This window comes from Rhinolophus hipposideros (genome assembly GCF_964194185.1).
Source record: "Rhinolophus hipposideros genome assembly, chromosome: 12".
Classification (NCBI taxonomy): domain Eukaryota; kingdom Metazoa; phylum Chordata; class Mammalia; order Chiroptera; family Rhinolophidae; genus Rhinolophus; species Rhinolophus hipposideros.
Window position 1 is genome coordinate 45,056,257 of NC_138058.1, and position 12,324 is coordinate 45,068,580.

At 48.1% G+C, this 12,324-nt stretch overlaps 1 protein-coding gene across 17 annotated transcripts; it reads left to right on the forward strand.

The window, feature by feature from the left end:
- Nucleotides 1–219: 219 nt before the first annotated feature.
- On the forward strand, nt 220–10,001 carry MCFD2 (multiple coagulation factor deficiency 2, ER cargo receptor complex subunit). 17 transcript variants are annotated; one of them, XM_081069368.1, is made up of 8 exons: nt 421–515; nt 1,288–1,472; nt 1,565–1,956; nt 3,088–3,235; nt 4,700–4,785; nt 5,985–6,145; nt 6,962–7,121; nt 8,555–10,001. In XM_081069368.1, the coding sequence occupies exons 5-8, from the start codon at nt 4,780–4,782 to the stop codon at nt 8,684–8,686; spliced, it is 459 nt and encodes a 152-aa protein (XP_080925494.1). In that variant the 5' UTR covers nt 421–515; nt 1,288–1,472; nt 1,565–1,956; nt 3,088–3,235; nt 4,700–4,779; the 3' UTR covers nt 8,687–10,001. The 17 variants fall into 17 exon arrangements, with proteins under 17 accessions (XP_080925497.1, XP_080925501.1, XP_080925506.1 ...); XM_081069369.1 differs by lacking the exon at nt 1,565–1,956 and having other exon boundaries at nt 439–515; XM_081069375.1 differs by lacking the exons at nt 1,565–1,956; nt 4,700–4,785 and having other exon boundaries at nt 401–515.
- The last annotated feature ends 2,323 nt before the right edge of the window (nt 10,002–12,324 follow it).

Below are 12,324 nucleotides of genomic sequence, written 5' to 3' on the forward strand. Positions count from 1 at the left end.
TTTCATTAGGAAAGGAATTAGGATTCTTATTATCTTTCTTCCCAATTTGCAGTTGGAGGAACCGCAACACCTGTAAAAGGAGAGGCGGAAGCAGAGCTGGAAACTAGCTTTGTCATCCGCCCCATGCCTGTTCGCCATCCTACATCCCACGCTGGACTACATTCCTGGGGATTTCTGGGGTTGACTGGCAACCATCTGGGTGCCTGGGGGTTCGAGCCGAATGTCGCCTTTGGAAAGGCGGGCAGAAGCGCATCTATCTGCCCGGTCCTTGTTGGGCCGGTGCCCGTTACACGTGGAATCAGCAGAGCGGTCCACACGGCCTGGCGCCGGGCGGGGGCGGGGCGGGGGCGGGGCGGGGCCCCGGGGGCCAATGGGCAGGAAGCAGGGAGCGCGCGTGCGCACGCGGGCCGGGGGTGGGGCGCTGGGAAAGAGCGTTGCGAGTTTGGGGCCTGGCGGCTCGGACGCTGGGAGGCTCAGCGTCGGGGGGAGTTGTTTGGCAGCCACCGGCGGCGAAGGTGAGTGAACCCGGGCGCAACCTAGGCGCCTGCCGCGGCGTGTGCGGCCCGTGACCCGCCCCTGGGGGAGGAGGTCCGTGAGGCGACACTCGGGTCCGCAGCGGGGCGGGATCCCGACGCCCCTCGGGGGGCTTCAAGTTGAGAGGCGGGAGGGGCCGAGGGCGGGGTGTCGGGCCCCCGCGCCGCGCCGGGGGGCTCAGGCGGCCGGAGCCGAAGCCCCTCTCCCGGGGCGGAGGCCGCCGGTGGCTTCGCAGCCGGACGGGCCTGGCCGGGCGCATCTGCCGTCGCGGACGACGGGCCGCGGGCATGCCTGTCTGGTGAACGCTCCCCACCCCCCCCCATACGTTCTCTGTCGGGGGGCGCGGCGAACTGGGCCTGTCTGGGCGGCGAGCGTGGCCGGCCTGTGCCGGGGGCTGGGAAGGCGACGGCGCTGGACGTCCCGTGTCCCCGGTCCGGGCACCGCGTCGCGTCCACCCCGTGCCCAGGCCGGCCCGGGCGTCGTCCTCCCCGCCGCTTTCCGGAGCCCGTCCCCCTGGAAGCCACCACACCTCTCCGCGGTCCGCCGCGCTCCCTCCCCCGGCTCTGCTCTGTCTGACTCGGGCACGCGTCGTTTGTCCCCTGGGTCCCCCCGGAGCATCCCGTCTGGGTCCTCCGCGGTTTGTTCTGCGCTGGAAAGCCGGGTGAGGGTCGTAAAGCCCAGACCTGCTCACAGCCACAGACCCCCCCCCACTTCCTTTCCGCCCTTTGAATGGATTCCCAGTTTTCTTCCAAGCTCCCAGACAGAGCTGGCAAGCCGCTGCACGACCGGCCCTCTGCTTGACTCCAACTCATCTCCCGTCACGACGCTGGGACTTTAACCGGATCGAACCCTGTTTTAGTTCCTGCATTGGACCAAGTTCCTCCCAGGCTTCGATGTCAGTGACTTGAAATTCTCTCCGCTGAGGATACCCTTTCGTTGTAAAAGTCCTTCTCATCCTTATATTACTCCAGGTGGGGGGGGCTTCAGGGGCACCCCACGGTGTCTGTTGACTGTTTCCCTTGTCCGCCAGGCCGTAATCTGCGAGCAATGTGCCTGGCGCGCAGTCCTAGCCTCAGCCCCCGAGCAGCAGCAGGCTGCTAGGAAGGAGCGCGCTCCTTAAATGCAGAAATGAAGCACGCAGCTCCGGGGGCTCCCTAAGTGAACAGACGGATCAACCTATTCAGTACCTCTTTCAGAACCCATCCTCAACCCCTCACCCAAAACGCGTTTTCTTTGGCCCAGGAACTTGGCTGTTTTCTCCTCTTCAGTTCAGACCCATGCACGTTTTAAATTGGGAAGTACCGGTCAGGGGTTTTCTTTGGCGTGGACTCGGGGTGCCGGAGATCTGGATTGTTGGCGAGGGGGGCTGCTTGGAGTTTGAATTCTTAACTGAGGGCCCTTGGCAGGAGAGAAAAGCCGCTGGTAACTGCTGTGGGCTTTGTGGGAGGAGGGCTGACTCCAAACTCTTCCGCGCTGATAGGACAAACTAGGTAATGGGAGGGAGTGATGGGCCAGGCCAAATCGCTGATGGGAGGGCTCCAAAGGGAAGTTATTTTTCCAGCGTAGGCCAACTCTTTTGTGAAAGAGGACGGTGGACCTAGGGCCGAGACCCACGGCCCTGATCCCGACGTGAAAGTGTCCTATATCTAAGTTAGCTCAGCACTTTGATAAATTCAGTAGGGTGAAGGAACTACAGAGAAGATAGGTTTCCAGCCCTCAGAGACAAACAGAAAAGGAGAACTGTATGTGGCCCTATATTAAGGAGAAATGAATGTGAGAAGCTGCAGACTGAGGTCAGAGGAGGGAACAATTGATCTTGGCTGGAAGAAGCCAGAGATGATATTTGAACTGGGCCTGGAAGGAAGAAGGACAGACAGATGGGACCAGTGGGAGCAAATGCTCTGGGACTGGAAGAGGCTGCCGGAGCCGTGAGGGAGCCCTGTTACAGCCAAGGCACTGCGGGACACGGTCCAGTGCTTCGCTCCCAGGACTGAGGCTTCTCCTCCTAAACGATGTCTCAATACATGGGTTGTGTTCCGAAGTCCCTTTCAGAAATCTCTCCTCCTTTAGGTTTTTCTCCAGCCTGGTGTTTTCAGTTTCTCAAAGAAGGCCACTGAGGTCAGGAACTGCTGGGGTTTATCAGCCTGACTGTTTGCTCATGTCCTTGGGCTCAGTGGTTGGAGGGTGGGTGATGCAACTTGTTCTTCCAGCTGAAGAGAGTTGCTGCTTAGGTTTCTTTTTGAATGTGACAGTTTAAGTGTTAAGTGGCAGTCAGGTTCCCTGTTTTCACTGCAGCACTTGCAGGGAGAGTTTATCCTGTGTTTGTAGGTTTGGCTTTTGTTGTGTTCTAATCCAGACATACCTCAGAGATTGCGAGTTTGGCTTCAGGCGACCACAATAAAGCGAATATCACAATAAAGGGAGTCACGTGACTTTTTGGGTTTCCCAGTGCATATAAAGTTATGTTTTCACTGTACTGTAGTCTATTAAGTATGCAATAGCATTATGTCTAAAAAATGGACATACCTTAATTAAAAAATACTTTACTGCTAGAGAATGTTAACCATCATCTGAGCCTTCAGAGACTCGTAATCTTTCTGCTGGTGGAGGGTCTTACCTCAATGTTGATGAGAATGCAATAAAGCGAAGTGAAATGAAACGAGGTCGGCCTGGAGCTGGAAACCTGCAACAGCAAACCAAGGTGGGACATGTTCAGCATCAGTGGTTCTTGGCCTTTATTCTGCCTCCCTTGAAGAAGGGATCATTTGGACCCATAGTTACTGTACTACCAATCACTTGGTTGCTTTTTGGTGTTCTTTGAATAGAAATGCCCACTTTCCCATCCCAATTTGATATACTAAGCTTCCAGCCATGTAGTTATAGGAAATGGTGCTGTGGGTTCAATGATCCCTCCGCTCAACTATCTGATATCTTCCCCACAAAAAATTTTACGCTCAGTTACATTAACATCAAAAATTGGCAGCATATCTGTGATATTGGGAATTCTCCACCTCTTCCCTCCCCCAAAGACCATGGCACATAGGCTGAGAACCATCAACCTCTGTGCCAGGCACTGCTGGGAATGGGCATTCAGTCCTCGCGCTCTCAGAGCCCAACCCAGCAAGGGGCACCGACAGTTGTCAGGAATTGTTCGAGATCACGCTCACAGCTGTTGTCAGCAATGGACAGGACCCTTCTGAAGGGAACCGCTTGGGAGCATATGGGAAGAACACCTAAGCCAGACTTGGAATTGAAGAAGGCTTGTTGGAGAAACAAACCTCTGTCACGTCTGAGTGAGTCGTAAAGGCTTGGGAGGAGCTAGCTTTTCTCTCTGGTCGGTCCTGCCCCAGAACTCTTAAGAGTGTGGTCAGAACAAGTTATTCTCCTCTGGCCTGGGGCAGTCACTGCTGAGAGGAACATGAAACCTTGTTTTCTGGCACCAGGTACAGTGGCAGTGGCCTCATCAGAGCCTAGACATTTTTATTTGGTAAAATAGGAAGTGTAGTTTCAGTTCCTGAATTATTTTCTAGACATGAGAACTGGAAGCCTCTTTTTCATTCCAGCCATATAGTATTGGAACAGAATTGTGGGATAAATTACATATTTACAAAGAAAAAAAAACATGTTTGTAGTAGAAATTTTAGAAGCAATAGAAAAGTAAAAAGAAGAAATACCAAAATCAATCCTAATCTCATGACTCAGAAGATAATCTTTGTTTTTAGTTGTTCTGTGAGTGAAATATTACTCTTTACAGACTTCTGCAGCCTGTTCTTTTTTGTTTGATACATATTGAACCTCTTTTCCTATTATTAAGTATGACAGATTGCGCTATGCTATCCCTTCTCAATAGTAAGACTACCTGCTGCTTTTTTGCGCCCTAAACGTTATAGTATATCCCAGTGAGTATTGTCCCCTTAGGGAGGGGCCATGGGAGGTGGTGCTGCTAATAAGAAAATGGGTTTGGGAAATTTTCCTAAACACTGTAGGGGTGGCATTCTCCCAGGGTCCTAACTCTACAGAGCCTTTGGGGATGGGTGAGGGGCTGCAATATGCCTGCTTTGCAGCCCAGGTACAGGAAGTGGAGATGGTGGCAGCTTCAGAGCTGAACTCTGTGTATATTGTAAAGGTATGACCAGTACCTTATGCTTTCTCGTTACTGCTATAGGTTTGGGTTGTGGTTAGAGTCGTCCCCTTAGAGGTCACTGGCCCTTTTTGTCCAGCAGAACCTGTGCTGCCATTTGGGAAATGAATGTAAGTCAGGGCTTTGCTTTGCTTTGGTGTGGAGGTCTCCTGGCTGTCACTCCCCTTCCTTTTAGAGGTCAGTCCATAAGCCCCCGGAAGGACCAGAACTTTCAGTTTACCAAACAGTAAACGCCTGTCTGAGCCTTGGCAGGGAATACTGACTGGAACAAAGCCCTCTGGCCCTCAGGGAGCTTGCTGGGTAGCTAACTGTGTCTTCCCGTGTTGACCACGATTCTGATTCCAGGTCTAGCCAAACCCTGGGAGTGCTTGATGGAATCCTAATTTCTACATACTTCTCCTTTCCAGTACTCTTTCACGGTGGTTAAGTTACTTGCCTCTGTCACGGCCCTGGGAGATGTCCTATTCTCTGCGCTGGCCTTGAACTGACCCACCTCATCCCTTCTCTCATCTACCCTGGCTCCACTAAATACCTTCCCCGCTGTGCTGCCAGAGTAGCCATTCCAAAACCACGCTCTGATCTTATCTCCCGGTCACACATCCTCAGTGGCTCCCCATTTATCCTCAGGAAACTTTATTCTCCTTGGCCTGCCATGCAGTCACGTCCAGTACTGCCTGGTCAGCCTTTGCAGCCTGTTGTCCACTGTTCGGCGTACTTCATACTCTCTGGCTCCAGCCCGACCAAACCACTTGGAGTTTCTTTCCCATTTGTCTGTAGCTGCCACTCTGCTCGCACTATTCCTTTAATCCTTCAGGCCCTGCACGTCCACAGCACCCTCATCTATTCAGGCCCAGATGAAGTGTCCCCATGGCCTCAGCCTTCTCTGATTCTCCCTCACCCAGCGGAAACTTCTTTCTGTGAACTCTGATAGGGTTTATCTGTCTTTAGTACACCTCACTTTCTGCCTTTATTAGTGCTCTCGGTAGGAAATATTTCTGTCACCAGAGTGTAAGTAAGCTTCTTGTAAGCAGAACTAATCTTCAAATCCTTTTAAGCTGTCCCTGAGTTGCTTGGCCCTCTGAAGGTACTTCAGGAAATGTCATGGACCTGCCTATTTCAGTGATGGGGACCTGGAGTACCCAAGGTCATCCTGTGGTCTAAGTGGCAGAGCTGGCCTTGGGCCCAGTTTGTTATATTCCCTTCCCAACCTTGCTCCTTCATTGGGTTTCCCAGGAGTGCACAGTGTCAAGTTTTGAAAGAACCTTCGCTCTGGTGTTCTCACCTTAATCTTCTGTTCCGCACCTGCCAGGTACCGGTGACCATGAGATCTCTGCGGCTGCTCAGAACCCCCTTCCTGTGTGGCCTGCTCTGGGCCTTTTGTGCCCCAGGGGGCAGGGCCCAGAAGCCTGGGGACAGCTCCTCCCATCATGGCAGCGTGGGCCTGGATAAGAACACAGTGCATGACCATGAGTACGTATGCAGCCAGGGGTCTCCCCATCCTCGGCCGCTGCAGCCAGCTGCAGTGACACTCTCAGTCCTCTTTTGCTCCTACTATTTGTACTTCTGGACATTTGTCAAGGATGATATTTATTCCTTATAGCCACCTGTAAGTCAGGTATTCCTTTTTCATCATCATATCACAGGTGGAGGGTCTTGAGGCCCAAATGGGGTGATTGACTTGTCTGACTTCATTCTGTCTGTCTGTCTGTCTGTCTGTCTCTCTCTGTCTGTCTCTGTCTCTCTGTCTCTCTCTCTCTCTCTCTGTCTCTCTCTCTCTCTCTCTCATACACACACACACACACACACACACACACACACACACTCACGCAGTAGTAGTGGCAGAATCCAGAATAGAGCTAAAGTTTCTTGACTTTGACAGGACCTTTTTCTTTTTCATTGGCACATTCAAGCATTGAATCATCTGTTGCAACTTTTGTCATGGGCCCGTTAGCCTCATACATTATACTCTGTTGTTCTTGAATAACTTTTTAAAAAGTTGTTGTTGTTTTTTTTAATTGATAGCCTCAAAAAATCTTACAACATTCTAGTAATAAAGAGGGAAAACACCCATAACCTTGCCAGCATAACAGGCACACTGATTTTTTTTCCATGCTCCTTTTGTGGCCTTGCCTGTATCTGTCATCTTTGAGTGTGGTCTGCCACTGTTTCTGTTTGTTTTTCTGGAATGGATGAACTTTAAGATTTTGAACTTTTCAGAATCATTAAGGTTTCAGCATAACCCCACTGTTGCTGCCAGGTGGTCTGAGTGTAACTGTTGGTTTTTAGGCATATCATGGAACATCTAGAAGGTGTCATCAACAAACCAGAGGCGGAGATGTCCCCACAAGAACTGCAGCTCCATTATTTCAAAATGCATGATTATGACGGCAATAATTTGCTTGACGGCCTAGAACTCTCCACAGCCATCACTCATGTCCATAAGGAGGTAGGTCAGGCAGTGTGGGCCAATGGACAGCGTCTCGGAAAAGCCTCCCTATGGTAATTCAGTCCCTAGTCTTGATGACTTGTGCTATCCTTGTGCAATGATATTGCTTCTTTTCCTTTTTCTGCTCACCACTTTGTTCTGTCTCTTCTTGTTCAGCTATCCTTCTCTCAAAGGGTAACCTGCTGAGGCAGGAGCCCTAGGGCCTTGTGTCTTTAACAAGTGATGCAGGCATTTCTGCTGCACACAAGTTCGAGAACCAGCACCCAAAAGACAGACCACATTCAAAATGCCGGGTAGGGGAGAAGCTATTTTATTTGAGAAGAAAAGGGACTCAGGATCGAGGGACTCAGCAAATAATTGAGGGTTTGTGTGACATTGTGCAGTGCTCTGAACAAAGCAGTTTACAAAGCACTTTCAAGTAGGTTAGAGTTCTCATTTGATCTTTGCCACAGCCTGTGAGTAGGCAGGGCCAGGCGTTGTTATTACCCTGATTTTAGAGGTGAGGAAACTGACATTGAGGTCTCCTGTGTCCAGATCTAATGTCTGGCCTGCTCTGCAGTCTAGAGAGAGGAGGAGAAGCAGAGGTGGTGAGGTGGGTGTGATCACATTGGCTGCCCAGGAGAGGAGGTTTGGGTTTGCTCGGAAGGCAGTGGGGAGCACCAGCAGCTCTGCAGGAGAGTGACGTGAGTAGAGCAGTGTTACGGGAAGGTCCTTTGCTGTGGGAGGCCGACTGATGGACATGACGAGAGACTGGGAGTCAGTGTCCTGGCAGGTGAGGGTGGTGTTGGCGATAGGAGAGGAAAGGGTGGACGAGGGAAAGGTGCCAAGGAAGAATCAGCCAAGGACATGGACAGCATTAGCTTAGCACTTGACACAGGGAGCCCTGCTACACCTGCCTCTGGAACAGGAGAAATACCTTCACTTCAAAGATCCTAACAGGTTCTACTGGTTGGCAATGCCTGCTTCCTCCTGTCCTGACCCCAAGATGTTGTCCAGTGCCAGCTGTTTCTACTGTATCAGGGCAAACTGTTCCCAGAGCTGACTCTCAGGAGGGCCTGGGCTGTGAGCATTTCCCTAGGGTGGGTTTGTGGGTCATGGAATCTGTGAAAGACCCCATTCTGTGTAAGCCAGACGTAGCTTTCTACAGTGAACATGTATGACTTTTGTCATTAGAAAAGGATGAAAAGTAATTTTTAAAATAAATAAGCAAGGGCCTACTTGGATTGCATCTTTCTTTTAACTGCCAAATGTAACTTCTAAATTGGATTTCTATGAATCAATTCTATATATGATATATGGTTTGTGGATTCTAGAAGTAGCCATGTACTACATTGAAAGAGTTTTTGGACCCATATGAGCATGGACATTTGGGAAATTAGCTAAGCACTTCCAGTAAAATGTGGGACTCGTCACAGTTAATTTATATTTTGTAGGAAGGAAGTGAACCGGCACCACCAATGAGTGAAGAGGAACTGATTAACTTAATAGATGGTGTCTTGAGAGACGACGACAAGAACAATGACGGATACATCGACTATGCTGAATTTGCAAAATCCCTGCAGTAGACATTATGTGGCCATCTAGTTATTATGCAAATGTGACCTGTCATAATGTGATTGAACACTTTCAGTAATGCAAAAGAACTCATTTTCCAACTACTGCCAGCGTATTTTGGTAAAAACCTGTAGCAATTGTTACACTGGGATGAGAAAGAGAAATGGGACATGTAGTCCTCATGTGCTGTTAAATCTCCTGTTGGACAAGGGCTTGATTAAATAAATCTTTTTACGAATACGGGATAATTGGAGCTGAGTACTCAGGAACATGACTATAGAATACTGCTAGTCTCTTGGTTTTAATTCATGCTATCTGAAAAGGAAGACAAGCTTTGCCAAGTGGACACACTTTTCAGTAGCAGTGAAGGAATAAATGAATGAATGCCAAATGTTTCCCTCTGTGGGTCCTGTCTCTTCAGGTAAATATGGTCAGTATTCTGTAAAGTTTCTCTGGCTTAAATGATTGCTTGCTTTGGGCAAGTGAGTATTGATTAGGCTATTTCAAAGCCACAGCATAAGACGAATGTCAAATAGTGATTTCAGCTAGCCGCAGAGGCTGTGTCTTCTGACACTTTGGATATGATACACCACTGACCTAAGCGATTAACTTTTTTCAGTTTTTCAATATTTTATAAAACTACTGCCACTTCCTTATACTTTTTTTCTTTTATGTTTTCTTCAACCTGGGAGAGACCTTGAATTTAAAAGTGTTCTCTAATCAATAACAAACGTTTTAGCTTTCGTAATATTTGTACTTAACCCTTATTTCTAAGGTTTCGTTTTTACAGTTTAGAAACTTAGGAACGTAAGGGTTTATCCCTTCTGCTCATACAGCGGGGGTAAAACTAGCTGCTCTAGCCTAAGTGAGAAGTGAAAAGGTCATTCACCTGATGATACAACTTACATTTAGAAGGAGTGTTGTTTAAATTACCTCTTCTAGCCTAAATACAGGATCAGGAAAGATTAGAAAAAGAAATGTAAAAACTCTTACTGGTGTGAATCTCAATAGTAGTTGAAAAGGAGAAGCAGCAGCAAATTGTAATTTGGTTTATTGGATGTGATAGAAAACCTGAGACGATTGAATGGGGGGGAAAGCTGCATAAAATTTGCTGTAAGATGTATACTTATTTTCTTTATTAAAGTATTCTTCTAAGAAAACTTGTATTTGTAAAAATGGTTTCCTGTGTCAAGTATTTGTGCAATCAGAGCTGAATTGTAAACTATTCTTGTAAAATCTAGTTATTTTGAAAGATTTATATAATGAATTCTGGATATATGACCAATAAAACTGATGAAACAAAATAAAGAGCAGTTGGTTTTGTCCACATGGGTTTCTTTTCCCACCACGGGCAGGCTTTGGTTATTTAATACAGATGTTACATGTGCCTGCTGCATGGCAGGTCCTGTGACCATGCCTGACTGTACCCTGTTCCTTTTTGCAGGCTAGATTCCCAGTATTCAGTTCCATTCCCCTTTTAGGCCTTTTTTTTTTTTTCCTTCTGAATGAAATCACTTTTTGGACCTTACTTCTCTGGCCAAGTTCAGATTATGACAGCATTCTCTAGCTTTGGAAAATACAGTGTTTTCTCCTTGAGTCTGGTGACTTTTTTCTTTGCCAGAAAATGTAATTAGAGAACAACTTCCCAGACCGAAACAAAAGGCACACAGTCTCCCCTGGCTTTTTGGAAATGCCACTTTGTTCTGCCAGTTGAAAAACAAGGAAGGAAGGGAGGAAGTTGCCATTGCTTTTTCTCCCAAGATCTTTGGATCTTGCACTGACCCTTTTTCATCCAGAGCTGCCCCTCTGGACAGATCTAGTGAGTGGGCTCTCAGTTGGAGGAATCTCATTCTGTTGCAGCTAGGAAGGGAGTCAGTGAGGCAGCTGGGGAAGGAGAAAGCAGATCCTCAGGAGGTAGTCACCCATTAAAAAGACAAGAGGGTCCCTTGTTCCTCCACAGCTGGCTGCCATTTGTAATGATTCCCTGCTGGCCTTTGTGGTCCTGTTAGTGTGCCTTACAGAAAATCTCCCTGGTGAGAGGGGCCTGCGACATTAGTAACATAGCATGATTTGCCATTCTCTGCATACCTTATCTCCCCTCCCCTCCATGAGGCTTTGGCCTTCTCACAGCCCACCTGAAAGATTTTTCAGAATGCTTTGGAAACACCTCTGTACCTCATTTTTCTTGTCTCAAAAATGGAGATAAATATATCCAAAAGAATCAGCTTTAATGAGTACAAGCTTTGAACTCAGGCAGACCTGAGTTGAAATCCTAGGCCTGCTGCTACTCCTTAGCTGTGAACTTTAGTGTCTCATCCAAAAAATATCTATACTGTAAAATACAGGGTGGTCAAGAAGATTGAACAAAATGAGGGAAAATATATAAAGCATCGAGTAAGTCCCTGGCACAGAGTAGGTACTAAACACTCATCTGTTTCTCAGCCTGGCTGCAGAGCCTGGGGCCCTTCCTCATTGAAGAGTGGGGGCTAAAGAGGCAATACAATTAGCAACTCCTCAGGGGCAGGGACCAAAGGGTCTTTTCTACATACATTCCACAATATAAGTGCTAAATGAATGAATGTGTACGTGTGTGTAAAAGTCATGCATTTGTTCATTTTTGACTCACCCATTGGATATTTATGGTGTGTTTGCTAATCTCTGGTCCAGTTTCTCCTGGAGATTTCAATACCTCCTGGAGAAGAAAAAAAGAAGGTCTTTTCATCACATGCCAGTTCCCCTGAAAGTTCTGAGTGGGACACAGAAATATTCTTGTACAGCATCCCCAATAAAAATGAGCTAAATAATATTTCTACCTCAGGAGGGAATCCGCTGTCTCAAGGACCTAACCAAACATCGAGCATTTCAACCAGGGAATAAGTAACAGCGTGAACATTATGTCTGAACTTCTTGGATGTTAAAAAAAAAAAAAAAAATACAGGACTTCTGCTTCTGGGCAAATGGCGTAGATGCACTTCCCCCTGTTCCTCTAAGCACAACAAAACACCGGCTCATTATAAATAAAACAGGAAGACTCTGAAAGGTGGAGAACAGAAGGCAGACTGGCCTGGGCCTTGGGACCTAAGCAACAACATGGTGGTAAGTTCACTTTTTTTTTTTTTTTTTGGCCTTATATATCTCAGACTTGGAGCTAAGGAAGCCGGCAACCCAGAAATCCCCAAAGAAGCAGAAAGAAGGGAAGGGAAAGGAAAGGAGGGGACGGGAGGGGAGGGGAGGGGAGGGAAAATTAAAAAAAAGAAAAAAAAAAGAAGAAAAAACCTGCTCTCTCTAGCCAAAGAATGAAGAAAAGGCCAGTCTAACAAGGCAGAAAACTTTTAGATAATACTGGCTCTACTCCAGCCAAACATCATAGAAAAAACTATGGCTCTGCCAGCAAAGGCTGAGTGGGGAGCCGGGACTACCACCCTTCCAAGCTGTCATGAGGTGCCCCACCTTCCTACATTTGAGGTGATGCCAGACGAGGCCAAGTAGAGAGCTTGGGCTTTCATTCTCCCCAACCCCCTCATGAGTCACAAGGTCCTCTTCTCAAAGGGTCAGTGCAGAGCACACAGGGCACCTGGACCTGGGGTTCCACCCCCAACTGGCCATTGGGAGGCCCCCCACTTCCTATGGGTGTTTCAGAAGAGGCCTA